The 17,953-nt window shown below is 37.1% G+C and overlaps 1 protein-coding gene across 1 annotated transcript in view; it reads left to right on the forward strand.

The window, feature by feature from the left end:
* The window catches only part of LOC149806577 (nucleotide sugar transporter SLC35D2-like), an 89,742-nt gene that overhangs the window by 61,542 nt on the left and 10,247 nt on the right, over positions 1-17,953 (forward strand). The window contains exons 10-11 of the mRNA XM_089954890.1: positions 13,682-13,828; positions 16,772-16,854. Of these exons, the coding sequence (XP_089811016.1) occupies positions 13,682-13,828; positions 16,772-16,854 (230 nt within the window). The remainder of the gene's footprint in view (positions 1-13,681; positions 13,829-16,771; positions 16,855-17,953) is intronic.

A 17,953-nucleotide genomic window follows, 5' to 3' on the forward strand; every position in this document is an offset into this window, starting at 1 on the left:
AGTTGGACAAGACTGTGCGAAACATACATAAACTCACATATATCATAAATATCAATACATTCAAAGCACATAACTATTAGATGTATTATCCCAAAGGAGGCAAATCCACCTAAAACCAGGTATAAGCGACAGAAGCCAACATTTAGGCCGACCAAATGCTGCAAGCATATATGCAAGACTAGAAACTAACATGTTAAACATATATTTTATTAAGGTAGCACCAGAAACTTATTTAGTGTTTACACTTTGAGCATTTGCACAATAAGCTCCCAGACCAGGTCTTTTAAAAGGGATTTAAAACTGTTAAAATCTGAGGGTGTTTGTAAATTATTGGTGAGATGATTCCATAGACTTAGCTGCTGCATACCTTAAAGATTCTAACCTGGATCTTCTTACATTTGGGATCTCTACCATCAAATATCACCATGCATGGTTACTAAAAATAAAGAAAACTTTAAACAAGTTTTTGTTAAAAAACTGCTCAGCAGAATTTGACTGAATTTTGACAAAAAACAGTCTGGTATGATAGTTTAAATCATATATCTCATTGTATCAAAACACCCTGCTACAAGACATTGGTTTTGTTTTGGAACCCGGTTGCTAAAATTATAAGTCGCAACAACAATACTAGTCACATGACCTTACAAGTGGCTGCACTGGCATCACTGGTGACACAGGGGTATATAAATCGCACGCTGACATAATACATTGAACAGTTAAAATAGTAATGAAACCAGTCAGAGACAGGGGATGACTAGGACACACCAGCAGATGGGAGGGTTTGCCTCCACATCAAAACAGGTATCTTCCTTAATAATAGAAAAACCTCTTTATGAATTTTTCTGATAAACTGAATAGCAGAATTCTGCTGAATTCAATTGAAAGCATATTGGCATAAATTGCTTTCATTTGTCTTTTACAAATAATGGCAATATTACCTTAAATATGACTGCCATTACAATAAATAAAAAGGAACTTTTAACAACTTCTCAAAATCTGTCCTTTCATAATTTTATCAAATTTGCCAGATGACACTTGAAGGGCTTTTGATAGATTTGTACAAATGATGCTGGTCAGCCATCAATAAACAGCTTTACAAAAACTGCGTAATAGAATTTGACCAAATTTGAATGAAAGCATTCTTGCTTGAATTACTTTTTATTTAATAGCAGCAATAGCTTACCCAGCTTTTGTTCAGCTTTCGTTTTCATGCTGAAAAACACACTGTTTGATGTGAATACATCCTCCTCTAGAGTGAAGAATTGTCAGTAAGAGACAGTCCACTCATGCAACTCCTGTTGTCTTTGGTATGTCATTCAGAGATAATTCATCGTTTTCAAGGGTGTTGTCGTCATTAGGTATGTGCCAATGATTCAACAGAGCAGTTTGCATGTAAAAGTGCTTTTTTTTAACTGCATTTGCACCCTGGCCTCTGCAGTTATTTCTAACTAATGGTATTATGCTATCCGTTTGTTTTTCCAGATCATGCATAGTAATCATTTTCCTTTGGTATTCAGTCCCTTCATGGACTTGGGGTTACTTCATGTACACCAACAGGGGTCGGATACACTTTACTGTCTTTATCAATTATATCTAGATATGGTAAGTCATTCTATATAGGAATAATGACAGCCTGCTAAATAGAGCCTATGTGTTCTTCTGTCTAGATTGATGTAAAATACAGTATCAATATCTTTTTTATTTAATACAGTGAATTTTATTTTCTCATTGCTATTGTACACATGTCTACTTCCTTTAATCGATAAAAAATTAGAAACAGAACTCTCTTTCTCATACGGAAAAAGACATAAACTTGACTAATGTTTACTGTGTACATAGAGAACACAGCCTAGGGGTGCACTCCATACACAGTACATACAAACAGGGTGTTTTTGTTGTTGTAGGGTTTAAGACCATTTTTGAGCACACGATAGGCTATACATGGTGGTCAGTATTAATGGTGGAAGAAGAACCCGGGAAAACCCCAGAAAGAACCACCGACCCACAAGAAGCTACTGGCAAGCTTTCTCACATACCCACATTGGCTGAATCCGAGACTCAAACCCACACAGACAGAGGTGAGATAGCAGTGATCCATAACAGAGAGCACTTTAGACCACTTGGCCACTTGGGGCCGCAAACAAGGTGTCAAACATAACATTAAATTATATATATATATATATATATATATATATATACACACACACACACACATATATAGTCATTTTGTTTTAATAATTTAGAATATTGTCAACACAGAAAGTAATAAGGAGATGTGGCCACAATAGATCTTCTTGGGACACTGTCCAGACTGCATTAAATGTTCAAAATGCACAAGGAAAAATCATCATACATTTTATAAATCATGGCCTGCAGAAAGCTGCAATCTTGCAATCTCCAGCCACACACATCAACGAAAGAAAAACTTCACTCTCCATCTTCATCTGAATTTTCTGGCTTCTCTCTTACAGACCACTCTGGGCTTTGCAAAGACTTCAGTCTTCTGACCCCTCCAATCGTGTCACTGCCTCCCATGGAGGAGGAGTTGTAACTCTCATCCCATAGCATATCGCTACCTTCCAGTGTGGAGGATACATAGCTGCCAACCTTCACAAATTTGGTGTGAATTTCACGACTTTTTCAGCGATTCACGAATTCACGCCGTAAGACAAAAATTCACGAATTTTCCGATCCTCAATTATTTTAAATCTTTAATAAAATAACCGATTTCCCGTTAAGCGCTAGTCGTGATATTCGCAGTTGCCGAAACGGTAGGGTACTGCTGGTCACGATGTTAGTAGATCTACAGCCGATTAGTACAGTTGGCCCGGTCGCAAGCATTTTAGCCTATTTTAATCTATATGTATAAGAGTAGTTTTACAAATGCTTTTGAGAGAAACTGGGGCCTAACCGGAAATTTGCTCCGTGCGTGCGTCAAAACACCGATTCGAGTTAACGTTCAGCATCGCATGTAAGATTTTGAAAATGTCTTCCCCGCCAAGGAAAAAGAAATGTATTACTCAAAAAGTGAAGTTTAATTTGGAATATATCAAAAATTGGCCGTGCATTCTGCCGTTAAACATTGATATTCATTCATGCTTTTTGCACTCAGTGTGCCATCGCAGAGACGATGTGAGGAAGAATGTCGGTTGCAAAAAACACGTAGAAGTTGGGGAAAATTAAGAATTCGCAGATTTCAGCTCTGGAATATTTTAAACCATTGGTGGAAGACCCGCAGGCTACCAACACTTAAGCTTTATTTGTGAGTTTTCTTGTGTCGAACACAATCTACCTTTATCAGCTGGAGGCCATGCTAAACATTTGTTCTGACATATGTTCCCGGACTCGAAAATCGCTTCCAAATTTTCCTGTGGAAGAACGAAAAATGCTGCAGCTCCTGTGCATTCCTCACAGCAACAGTGACAGCGAAAGAGTATTTGCTTTAGTGAGGAAAAATAAAACAGACCTCCGTAGCTGCAGAAAATTTGTCAGCAATTTTAGTCCCCAAGATCAACCAGCAGGCAAGAAGTCGGAACTGTTTAGAAAACAAATTTACGATCAAGCAATTGAGGAAGTTCAAGTCTGCCACAGTATCATGTCTTGATAAATAAATATTTCTGCATATATGTAGTGTTTTATTTTTATTTTGCGAACTTGATATAGTGTAGTATTGACGGTCAGAGTAGTCAGAGTGGACGGAGTTATTGTCATGGTATTCACGAATTCGTGTCCAAATTCACGACTTTTTATCCCTGTTTTCACTAATTGTGAGCCTGGAAGGTTGGCAGCTATGAGGATATGCACCACTCATCCCATGGCATGTTGCTACTTCCTATCGAGAAGATGCACCACATATACTGTGGCATGTCCCTGCCTCCCATGGAAAAGATGCACCTCTCTTCTTGTAGCATGTCACTGCCTCCCATCAAGGAGGAGATGTACTGCTACCACCACTTAAGAGGTAGTGAGTCACAACCTCCCCATGGGAAGGATCAGCACCACACCTGTTTGGGTTATGCATCACTTGATGATCCTGTATCTTCTGATCATCTTACTATGGCCTAATGGTATTTGGATATAGTTTGGATCAAATTCTGCCCTCTCCACCAGAACCATTTCATCATGAACGACATTGGGAGTGTAACCAGCAGGCTAAGGCTAGGCTATGTGATCAGATCAGTATCCCACCATTTCCTATTATCCCATGAATTCCTATGCGATGTGGGGCCCTTCACTGCAGGGTCACTGGTCTTGTATGCCCCCATGGACTTTTGGACCCAGCCCTCATAGCAGAGGATATACTGTGACTCTTGTCCCGTCATTGACCTCATCAACAGGTAGAAAAAAATTTAAGGCTAGATACGTCACTTCTTCCAGAGCAGACAGATGTTCTCACCTCTCCCTGTCGAATGCCATTCCTTCAACCCCTACTCACCGTGTTGAAGTACGGGGCTTAGTACAGAGTGGTCCTATACCCTCTCCACCACTGAAGGACTTGGTGATACCTGCACACTCTTCAGGTGCCCGCAATGATATTATCTCCATTCTAGTAGACTCTAATGAGTTTGATATGGAGGAAGCTCTACTGAAACCTGCTTTTGCACCCACCTCTTCCTCTCATTTGGTTGTGGAAGAGGAGGTATGGCCTTTTGATAAGGCAATAAATGAAGTCTGTCACCTCTTACTGCCCTGACTTGTGCCCAAAACCACCTGGCACACAGTGCAGAAAGATCCTCTCTGGTTTGGAAAAGATCTTTGGGGCTCAGCACCTGCTTCTTCCTCATTCCTCTCTGGTTGAGGATATTGCTGAAGGTTTTTGACAGGCCAAAACATTACTCAACAACGTTGTCAAGGGTGGGATGTTCCCTCAACATTCAGACCTTTGGTCTCTTCTGCCAGCTACCAGGTACATTCCCCAAAGTGGTCAACAAAACCTCCCCAGCTTGATGCCAGTGTGGCCAAGGTGGGTATTTCAAGGTGGAGCCTGGGCATGCCTTTCCGTCAAAGACATTGAAGCCATGGAACAGAAGGTCTGACTATTCATCACCATAGCTTCGCAACTTTTTTTTCTGCTTAACTTACCTGTCCTTTTAGGGAACCTTGAATGCTGCTGCTGACTTGGTTCTATTTGGACACCTTCATATGTGACCACAACAGTTCCTCCTTTTCGAAAGGTGGAAGCCTCACAGATATTTTCTGTCATCTCCTATCATTCTAGGACCAGCATTTCTTTACCATTTGCAATGGTGGATGAATCAGGACAGATTCATGATTAGAGTCCTCATGCATGCATTGACCCCCATTCCTATCTGTTCAGCAATGTGTCAAATTCAGATTGGGGTGCTCATTTAGAACTGCAGGACAATAATTCTACAGGGTCTTTTGACCCCATCCAAATCATCCCACCACATAAGTAATCTATAAATGAGAGCAGTATACCTAGTATTGCATCAACAGAGTAAAGGTCAGTGTGTCATTGTCTCATCATGTCCATCATAGCTTATCTCAAGCATCAAGCAGGGTCCATAGGGGACCTTGAAAACTTTGAAAAGCCTTGAAAAATTAATTTGTCCCTCAGGACCATGAAAACACCTTGAAAATTCAAAATATTGTCTGGGTACCTTGAAAAGCCTTGATTTTCTTGAAACCAAAAGGAATTAATAAATAGTTTTCGTTTTACAGAATTAAATAAAAAGAAATGGGGAAAGAAACAACAACAACAAAAATTTCTCTATTTTAAAAACTGGAGACCTATATCACTTTTAAATACTGATTATAAGATTGCTTCGGGAGCAATTGCAGCTAGGATTAAAAAGGTTCTTCCATCAATAATCAGCGATACTCAGAAAGGATATATGAAGGGTAGATTCATTGGAGAAAACACCAGACTGTTATATGATATCATGGACCAACTTGAGAATGAAAACAGATATGGTTTATTATTGTTAATAGATTTTGAAAAAGCCTTTGACTCAATCAGCTGGATCTTTGTGGAAGAAGCTCTACAATCTTTTAATTTTTGGTGATTCCATTTGTAAGTGGTTTAAACTGTTTTGTAATGACTCTAATAGTTGTGTTATAAATAATGGACATATGTCATCTTTTTTTAGACTTGAAAGAGGATGTCGTCAAGGAGATCCCCTTGCACCTTATTTGTTTATCATTGGGGTTGAGATTTTAGCTATAACTTTAAAGCAAAACATGGATGTACGGGGAGTAATCTTTGACGCCAGTGAATATAAATTGGGTCAGTATGCCGATGACGCTTTTATTCTTCTTGATGGATCTAGTTTTTCTCTTGAAGCAACTGTGAATATCTTGCAAGGTTTTTCTCTATTATCGGGACTTAAATGTAACATAACAAAAACAAAAGCTATTTGGATTGGAAACAGGAAATTTTCTAATGAAAGAATATGTCCAGAAATGGGCCTAATTTGGTCCTCTTCTAACTTTACACTCCTTGGCATAGAATTTTCTCCAGATTTACAACAGATGGTGGAAATCAATTATATGAAGAAACTAACAAAGGCAAAACGAATACTGGCAAGCTGGAGTCAAAGACATCTATCAATAGTTGGTAAAGTAATTGTTGTAAAGACTCTTGTTCTGCCCATATTCATACATCTTTTTTCAGCACTTCCTAACCCATCAGCAAAAGTTGAAGCAGAACTAAATCGCATGTTATTTAAATTTGTATGGGGTGGAAAAGTAGAGAGAATAAAACGTGATATACTAGTTTCCCCAGAAAACGAGGGAGGACTAAATATGATACACATATTTTCATTCATTAGGTATATTAAGATAAGATGGGTTAAAAGATTGCTGGAAAAGGAAAATGGAACGTGGCAAAACTTAGTCAATACAACTATACTCAGAAATAAAAAGGATATTTGGAATTTAGGGAGAAGGAAATTAGAAGAATTTTGTAAGTTCATTAAAAACAGTTTTTGGAGAGATGTAATTTTGGCAGTATCTAAATGGAAAGAAGAACCGCAAAGTCCTAACGAGTATCTATCCATGAGTATTTTAAATTTTGTCCCCCCTAAAATGATCTATCAATACAAATCCTGGACAGAAGCTGGTTTTGAAATTCTGAACGATCTAGTAGATGTTCACGGTAATTTAATACCTTTTGAGATAATAAAACAAAAAACTGGAAGCGATGATTTCTTGAAATACTTCTCCTTAATATCCAGAATTCCTAAAGCATGGAAAGATGCCATAAAAAACCACCTAGTACATAATAATTTTGATAAGCAGGAGGATAAAATAACGAACTTGTGAAAACAAGATTCACTCAAGTTTGTTTACAAAGATCTTTTATAGGAAGCTAAAAGGCAACACACTGCGAAGCAAGAAACTTGGATGCAAGTATTTAATAAAAATATAAGTAGTGAGGAGTGGTCTGATATATATAGCCGGGCAAAATGCTGTACCAAGGATACCAAGTTGATCTCTTTTAACTTTAAATTAATCCATAGAATAATTGCTACTAATGATTTTCTTAAAAGAATTAACATATTTGATGACAACAAATGTACTTTCTGTAAGAGTGAAACTGAAAGTATTGAGCATCTCTTTTATGACTGCAGTATTACTTCACAGTTTTGGTATCGTTTTATTGAAGTTTTTGCACCTTTTTGCCCAAATATTGTACATCTGTCCAAAAAAGAAACATTTTTAGGAAGTGAACAACTGGACAGTTTGGGTAATTTTCTGCTTATTTTGGCAAAATATTATATTTATACTTGCAGATTCAATATGAAAAATCCTTCTATTTTTGCTTTTAAGCAAATAGTTGCAATGTATAAGGACATTGAAAAATACACTGCTAAGGTAAATAAAAAAGAGGACCAATTTCTTCAAAAATGGACCTCAACAATGAACATTTAACTTGTCTCTGACTTGAGGGTAAACAGGAACAAAATACTGTAATATCACACAAGCCATGTCACCTAGATTGTGGGCCATATGCATGTGTATATGCGTGTGTGTGTGTGTGTGTTTTTCTTTTTTACTTTCTCTGTAGATTATATTTATTATCCCTAGATTATCTGATAACCAGAAATGTTTGATTGTAAGGTGACCCTGGGATGGTTCCCCGACCCATTGGTCAACCTATTACGGGGTTAATTAAAAAAAAAAAAAAAAAAAAAAAAATTCTCTAAGTTTGTGCTGGAACAGAAATTTTTCCACAACTGGCCACTGCACAGTCATACATTAAACTTCCGATTGTATGAACCCCAGATGTATCAGTGGTTTAAATATTAATCATTCACATCGACATTGCTGGCTGCTGATTCCAACTTCAGTGGCTAGAAAGAAAAATATGAAGAAAAATGAAGAAAAATATACAGTTTGGATTATGAGATCTTTCTCAGAGAGCTTTGCAAAATGCAAATTATGCCAGAAGGATATTGATTTGTGTGCAATGGGAGAGAGTGCTCCACGGTCACATGCAGCTGGAAAAAAAACAAGCATTTGTAATGGTGCTTAATACAGGCAAAACAAGAAGCCTTCAGCATGAAATCATTTTTGCTGAAAGAGGTATGTCTGTAAACACACAGATTCAAGTTTTAAAATAGAAACTGTATATAGTCTTAACTATGAAATTAGTTCAATCTGGTTCTATTTTGGAATTGAGTGGAAATAGGACAGACGATAATTGCAATGAACAACATAGATCTAACAATATAGAATACAGCTAAGCTGAGAGAAATATAATATGAAATAGTTTAAAATATCCATATGCTGTTTTAATAATAAGCGATAATATAAAAAACAAATATTTTTACTTTGTTTTGTTTATGGGGATGAGTGAAGAAGAAAGGAAGGTAATTGAAAAGACATTGAGACGACAGCTGCTGCTGACAACTATTCATTGAAAGCAAAGATCCATAGGAAAATTTCCTTTATCATGACATCAACATAATTTGAGAAAGAGTGAAATGGACAAAATCGCTGAACTTGGAACATTTGAATAACAGCTTGATGACAAGCTACAAGAACTGAAAAATTCACTCTAAAATATGATGATCTTTGTAAATAGTGTAGTTTGACAGAGTAAAATGAACTTTGTTCAGTGACTACATTATTCTAATGCCCAGATGTAGGATGTTTAATATTAATGGGAAAGATATCAATGATCATACTATTGACTTCTTGTTTGTTTGTTTTTTAAATAACTTTGCGAGAAATGTTACTCATATTTAGTAATGGTAAGTATTAACTTATGTTTACATACAGTTTTATTTATGTATCCTTTAAAATTAATGTCATAATGCACATTGAAAAATATGATTTTGAACCTAGAAAAACCTTGAAAACACCTAGAAAATTTTGAAAAAAAATATGCTACTAACCCTGATCAAAGAAATTCACATGCCCCTTCTCCTAGTGTGGAACCTCCTCATTCTGGGCAAGAAGAATGTTTTGGTGGACAGTCTGTCCAGAACTGGCAGAGCCATCCTCACAGAAGGCACTCTACACCACTCTATTACAGAGGCCCTTTACACACTATGGAAAACACGCCTGGTGGATCTTTTTGCAACCAGGCTGAACAACAGACTTCACTTTTACATTTATCCTGTCAGGGATTAAGGAGCATGGGCAGTGGATGCTTTCACTTGGCTGTTTGCATATGCCTCCCCACCCTTCTGACTGCTACCTCTGTGGTCCCAGCACTCATGGTTCAGATCATTCTCATAGCCCCACTGTGGTCCCAGCACTCATGGTTCAGATCATTCTCATAGCCCCACTGTGGCCCCAGCACTCATGGTTTAGATCATTCTCATAGCCCCACTGTGGCCCCAGCACTCATGGCTCAGATCATTCTCATAGCCCCACTTTGGTCCCAGCACTCATGGTTCAGATCATTCTCATAGCCCCACTGTTGTCCCAGCACTCATGGTTCAGATCATTCTCATAGCCCCACTGTGGTCCCAGCACTCATGGTTTAGATCATTCTCATAGCCCCACTTTGGTCCCAGCACTCATGGTTCAGATCATTCTCATAGCCCCACTGTGGTCCCAGCACTCATGGTTCAGATCATTCTCATAGCCCCACTGTGGTCCCAGCACTCATGGTTCAGATCATTCTCATAGCCCCACTGTGATCCCAGCACTCATGGTTCAGATCATTCTCATAGCCCCACTGTGGTCCCAGCACTCATGGTTTAGATCATTTTCATAGCCCCACTTTGGTCCCAGCACTCATGGTTCAGATCATTCTCATAGCCCCACTGTGGCCCCAGCACTCATGGTTTAGATCATTCTCATAGCCCCACTGTGGCCCCAGCACTCATGGCTCAGATCATTCTCATAGCCCCACTTTGGTCCCAGCACTCATGGTTCAGATCATTCTCATAGCCCCACTGTGGTCCCAGCACTCATGGTTTAGATCATTCTCATAGCCCCACTTTGGTCCCAGCACTCATGGTTCAGATCATCCTCATAGCCCCACTGTGGTCCCAGCACTCATGGTTTAGATCATTCTCATAGCCCCACTGTGGTCCCAGCACTCATGGTTTAGATCATTCTCATAGCCCCACTTTGGTCCCAGCACTCATGGTTCAGATCATTCTCATAGCCCCACTGTGGTCCCAGCACTCATGGTTTAGATCATTCTCATAGCCCCACTTTGGTCCCAGCACTCATGGTTCAGAGATCTTTTAGACCCATTAATCGCTTGACATAGTCTCTTCCTCACAGGAGGGATCTTCTGTTACAACACTGGGCATCCCTTCTACACAATAACCCAAACTTCCTCTACCTTCAAGCTTCGATCATCTCATGTGATCTCTCCACCTGAGTCAGTTTTGGGCCATGATGCTTGCCAGTTGCATCATTCAGGCCAGGAGAGCTTCGACTCCCAAGGTCTATGATGCAGAGTGGAGAATCTTCTGTGATTGGTGCTGTTGGAAATGCATTGATCCTAGCTGTCCCTCTATAACTTCTGTTGCTGATTTCTTTTTGTTTCTATTTCAGAACAAAGGTACTCAGTATCCACTGTCAAGAGCTATAAAGCTGCCATTTCAAACACACATAAATTCTCTTAAGTCACAGCAGTTGGTTCAGATTAGCACCTTGCTATCTTATAAAATTTTTTATATGCAGAGACCTGTCTCATGTTCTCGTACCCCTAGATGGAATCTTTCTTGTGTTTTATGGTCATTAACTAAAATCCCCTATAAACCATTCATTGAGGTTCCCTTTAAGAACCTCACTCTCAAGACTGTGTTTCTACATGCCCTTACCTTCACATGAAGACGAAGTGAGATTCATGCGTTATCTACTGACACCCACTGTCTCCAGTTTTAATGGAAATTATGATTGTTTGCCTCCATTGACAACCCGGCTTTTTGCCTAAACCTTCTGTAGCTCCACTACCAATAGAAATCCTGTCACAGCCAAATCTGTGCTGTGGATGATACAGGTAGACTTTTAGGCCCTTCATCCCGGCTTTTTGCCTAAACCTTCTGTAGCTCCACTGCCAATAAAAATCCCGTCACAGTCAAATCTATGATGCGGATGAAACAGATGACTTTTAGGCCCAATGAGAGCACTCCATTTCTGTCTTAAGGCATCAGAATGGGAGAGGAAGGGTTGGAAGTGTCTTTTCTTCCCTCTCAGTGGCTCTGTAGACATTTCAGTTGCCAATATTTCTTGATGGATTGTCATCATGATAAAAAAGATACCAGTCTCTTACTGATCGATACCTTTCCTTTATGAAACTTAAAGCTCAGAAAGTTTGAGTGGTTGCTACCGTCTGGGCCTACCTTAAGCACTCTTCCTTGCAGGACATCATAAAGGCAGAATTTGGGTGTTCCCATACTACCTCTTCCTTCTTTTACCTCTTTTTTATTAACACAATAAAACATAGTCATTTTGTTCTCTGGATCCCATCATTGCACTGAGAAACACCAACATTCCATAACATGGACCTCTCCATCAGCCATGAGTAGATTCCATTTTCTGTTTTTTTTTTAGTCAGAGCATTAGACAACCCTCCTTAAAGAGAAATTCAAATAAACTAAAGCATTGGGTAAGCTATTGCTACTATTAAAATGTATTTTGGGCAGGAGTAAAACTAATTTTAATTATGCATTACTTACCTATAGCTATTGTTGAATGCCCTTCTCCTACCCTGCTCTGAGGTCCTGATGGAATAGTTGTCTATGAAAAAGATGAAATATCTGGCTTGTTTTGTGCAAATCATACAATGACAGGGTGAGATATAGAGGTGCATTGCATCATCCTGACAATTCTTCACTCTTGAAAAGAATGTATTCACACCATAATTAAAATTAGTTTTATCTCCCAAAAAACTACATGTTTCTATAAATACTGCTGCTTGCCATTATGGCCACCATTGCTAAATATTTAAAAGAACTTTAATTGACTTAACAAAAACCGCTTAATAGAGTTTGACCAAATTTGGCAGAAAGCATCTTGACATGAAGATCTTTTTCTGAATTTATTCTAGTGGTGCTGATTCACCGTCAAATATAAATTTCATTAATAAAAACAGAAGAAAAAAATCTTCAGATGACTTCTTCCCAAAAACTGCATAGAAGCTGATAGAATATATCCTGGCAACAACAGCTTTCAGATTTATACAAATAATATTGATCCACCATTAGTGATAGCTACTGTTACTGAAAACAGAAAAAATATTGAATGTCTTTTTGTCTCAATGTGCTGTATAGAATTTGACCAAATTTGACTGAAAGCTGTATGCTTTGAATGGGTTTGACATTTGTACAAATGATGCTAAACTGCCATAAAATATGGTCAGGTTATGAAATGTAGAAAAGCATTGAACGGATCAGAAAACAACAACTCAAAACCTACACAAATGAATATGATCAACTTTGATAGAAACATTCATGCATAAACGCCATTCAGTACTGAACCAGTTATGCTGATAATTGCATTAAATTTGAATATGTGGATGAAGACAGCAAACAATGGAAAAACATTGAGGCAGTTGTTTGATAACATGCAATTAGCAGTATACTATTCGGAAGAATAGTGCTGGAAAAAGGATGGAGTATTACGGTATCTGTATCAGTATAACTTGAGAAATACAGAACATTTTCTCTGAGATTCTTCTTTATTAGAAAGAAAATAAAAAATTGGTATGCAAGAACAAAAATTTGTTGTAAACAAGGGTTGTTAGGCTGGTAAGATTTGGCCTTTCAGTACTCAAACCGCAAGAAACATTACCGACGTTCATGATGTCATAGGCATGATGATGTCATAGTGTCAGTGAGTGCACTCATGGGATCGTTAAATCTCGGAACAAATAATACCACACATGTGTAGAATGAAAACAAAAATGGCATCACTTTTCTGGCATTATTCTGTGTTAGAATTTTTGCAAAAAGTCTAAGACAGAGAGACATCATGGCATAGATCAAGGGCTAGACACTACACTCCCCAGAGTCCTTGTGGGTTTTGTTTGCAGCAGGGTTGTCATATTATTAGCATGATATATTTCTATAGAGATTTTCAAATTTATTAAATCAATTACAACCTTATGAAGAGCATTTCAGCAGACTTTACAGTCATACATCAATAACAGACATGTATACATTCACATCAAATTTCACAGATGAGTTGCACTCTCTACAGCTTTAGTTAATTCAGACTAAACACTCTGCTTTTTATGTATTTCCAGGTGAAGAACTTTCCAGACTGGTTCAATGTTTGGTTTTTACTGCATTTTGGCCTTTCCTGTGTAATGGGATTTATCCTGAACTACTCCACAGTACTTTGTACTGATTATAACTCTGCACTCACAACAACAATTGTTGGTGTTTTAAAAGTAAGACATACCAAGTTTATTTTATCCCAGTTATATTCATGTAGATTTGTCTAGATATCTACATAGTTATTAATCAATAGACTTGGATCGCATCTCTATCCCCATGTTACAGGGATTTTTCTAGCTAGATTGGGAATGGTGCAATTGGGATTTTTCTAGCTTGATTGGGAATGGTCTAATTGGGATATTTCTAGCTTGATTGGGAATGATCTGATAGGGACTTTTCTAGCTTGATTGGGAATGGTCTAATTGGGATTTTTCTATTTTGATTGGGAATGGTCTAATTGGGATTTTTCTAGCTTGATTGGGAATGGTCTAATTGGGATATTTCTAGCTTGATTGGGAATGGTCCAATTGCAGTTTTCTAGCTTGATTGGGAATGGTCTAATTGGGATATTTCTAGCTTGATTGGGAATGGTCTAATCGGGATATTTCTAGCTTGATTGGGAATGGTCTAATCGGGATTTTTCTAGCTTGATTGGGAATGATCTAATCAAGATCAATAGACTTGAATTGCATTTCTGTACCCATGTTACAGGGATTTTTCTAGCCTGATTGGGAATGGTCTAATCAGGATTTTTCTAGCTTGACTGGGAATTGTGTAATCTGGATCATAATGAGATCTATTGTAATTTTATACATAAAACATTGTAAGCAAGTGCTTGTTTAAAAAATATCGATGAAATCATGAAGCTTTTCTGAGAAAAGATTTTTCACCAAGTCACAATAACTTAATATGAAATGAACACAGATTTTAATTTTGTTTATTGGGTAAAGAAAAATAATTGATTTTACTTCATAAATCACTGATTAGTATAGTAAAAGACTTTTAAAATACATTTGGATGCTTTGGTTATTATGCCTTTGCTTTTCATGACATTATTGCATCATTTGTGATGTCATGCATGATATGGGAATATGATGTTGCAGTAGTCTAAATGAGGTTGAATATAACTTTTGTGGTTTAAGGATTAGACTTTCTTTTATGTTTTGTATAGTAACTAGGTATTCTTAGCTAGCTATTGATTATGACAGATACTACAGCAAAATACTAAAAAATGAAATTGGCTTTTTCTTAAAAGCTATTCATCAATACTACACCAGATTTGATAGAAAGCGTGCAGCATAGATGGCTTTCAATTTTGTATATATGATGCTGATCTGTGATCAGATATGTCTGTCATTATCAAAATTAGAAACATCTGAGAAAGACTTCTCACAACAGTTTAACAGAATTTTGTTGAATTTTGACAGAAAGCATCCTGGTATGAAGCGCATTCAAATGTGTTCAAATAATGCTAATTTGCTATCAGATATAGCAGCCATGTTACTAAAATGTGTACACATGCTAATTTACTATCAGATATGGCAGCCATGTTGCTAAAATGTATATAAACAATGCTAATTTACCGTCTGATATGGCAGCCATGTTACTAAAATGTGTACAAATGATGCTAATTTACAATCAGATATGGGGGCCCCGAGTGGCCGAGTGGTCTAAAGCGCTCTCTGTTACGGATCACTGCAAGAGTCTAGGATTCAGCCAATGTGGGTATGTGAGAAAGCTTGCCAGTAGCTTCTCGTGGGTCGGTGGTTCTTTCCGGGGTTTTCCCGGGTTCTTCCTCCACCATTAATACTGGCCGCCATGTATAGCCTATCGTGTGCTGAAAAATGGCGTTAAGCCCCAAAACAACAACAACAACAATCAGATATGGCAGCAATGTTACTAAAAATAGGCAAAACTTGTCACAACTTCTCAGACACTGCTCAGCAGAAATGGACCATTCTGATAATAGGGGCTTTCAGATATATACAAATGCTTATGTATATTCATCATTACTAAAAATGGAAAATCTTTTATTAACTTTTCAAAACTACTCAGCAGAATTTGACCAGATTTTACAAAAAGCATGCTGTCATGAAGGGCTCTGAAAGTTTTACAAATGATACCAGTCTGCCTTTAACAGAATTTGATTACATTTGACAGAAAGTGTCCTAACTTGAATGCCTTTCAGATTTTCACACATGATGCTGTTCAATCATAAAATATGACTTCGATTATTAGATGTAGAAAAATTTTCACACAACTTTGTTCTTTAAAAATCTGCTAAACATATTTTTTTAAATCTGCTAAACAGTTTGATTTTGACACAAATTGCTGTGGCATGGCAGCCTTTCAGTATTGGAATAATTATGCTAATATGCCATCAGATATGAATGAAGATACAAATACTAGAGAAACCTAGAAGTAATTTTGATAATATATGCAATATGGCCATTTATACAGTTATGGGCATTTGTACACATTATGGCCATTTGTACATATTATGGCCATTTGTACAGTTATGGTCATTTGTACACATGGTTATTATACATATTGTGGTCATTTGTAATCATAACTGGCATTTGTACATACTATTGCCATTTATACACACTATGGCCATTTGTACAGTTATGGGCAGTTTCCAGGAGATTGCTCTGAAACTTAGTTCATATAAGGGTCATCATCAAAAGATATGCTTTTGTTGGTCAGTGAACTGGCACTATTTTTAGATGAGCTTGCACTTTTTTTTCTTTTCTTCTCATCATAGGGGTAGCGGTACCAATTGGGAGAAGAAGGAGAAAATTGCTCACCATACCTATAGTTGTTTTTCATTTTACTTTTAGAAACACTTAATGGCATGAATGGAATGTTTCATGGTCGAGTTCAAATCTTTCGGGTGATGAACTTTTTAAAAATTCTCCCCACCAAAGATTTAAAATCTGATGTTAAATGCTACAAATTAACTATGATTGCATTGGGGAAGACAATTTTACTATAATTTCATTGGGGAAGACAATTTAACTATGATTTCGTTGTGGAAGACAATTTAACTATGATTTCGTTTGGGGAAGTTACACAATTTTAATATCTTTAATGTGTTTTGTTTTCATTTTTTCCAGAATCTCTTAGTAACTTATTTAGGAATGTTCCTTGGTGGCGATTATATCTTTAGCTGGGTGAACTTTATTGGTCTTAACATCAGGTGAGGTTATGCAGTGTATTCACATTCACTTTATCATTTGCATTTACCTTTACATTCATAATCAATTACAATTGTCAGTCAGCATACTGTACATTTCAGTGAAGCTTACATTTTAATAATCATTGCACTATAATTATAATAAATAAAAATGAGGGTAAGAAAACAACAATATTGTTATACCAGAGACATTCAAATATGTTAATACAGTCAAATCTGTATTAGCAATTACCTCCATGTAAAGGCCAGCCACTGATAATGGTCAAATGTTTAGTCAGTTATTGTTGTTTAAATGTACTTTATATAGCTGTCACCTGCTGCCTGTCATCAGTGGTCATCTTCAGCATTCCCAACAATACATATAGTCAGCTTTGCATAAATTTGCACATCATGTCTTACATTTTTTATTTCAGAATTTATGTGATTAGTTTAGGTAAAGCAGTCAGCAAGAAGGGGGGGAAGGTTATATAGTAGTCCTCATGTTCTTTCATCCTTCATTCTTTCCATCATTTTATCTGGTACTTGATACCTTGTCTAGTCCTGCATTTTTTCAAATGAAAACTATGGTACTTACAGTAGTAAATTATATGGTCATGACCTCAACTCACAGCAAATTCCCACAGTTTATTAATGTTAATGTCTATTGTGTCATGTTGCAGGTACCATGTATTATAATTGCTTATAAGTTGCTAAAAGAATTATTAGGAGTAGGAGTTGTCTTATAAGCAAGATCTAAAAAATAAATTTAAAATCTGACCTCACTAACTGTATATCTTGTGACACTATAAGTGTTAGGACACCCATAAATATTTTGAAAAGTATTTTTTATGACTTACAAATGTTGGGACATGAAATTATAGCATTTGTTCCATGTCTTATAAATCTGGAGACAACCTTCAACATTTTTTCTACTAATCAATCAATGTAATAAAAGTACAATAAAGACATTTCAGAAATAATGCTTGCAACACAATTGTAATTCTGTCAAAATTCAGTTTTAGTTTGCTTTTTTAGTGACCATATACCCTTTACACAGGTACGTTAAATGTGCTAACATTATGGAATACAAGGGAATTAAACATCAAAGTACTTCGCTGCTCGA

The sequence above is a fragment of the Sinohyriopsis cumingii genome, chromosome 1, assembly GCF_028554795.1.
Source record: "Sinohyriopsis cumingii isolate HCF-2022 chromosome 1, ASM2855479v2, whole genome shotgun sequence".
Taxonomy (NCBI): domain Eukaryota; kingdom Metazoa; phylum Mollusca; class Bivalvia; order Unionida; family Unionidae; genus Sinohyriopsis; species Sinohyriopsis cumingii.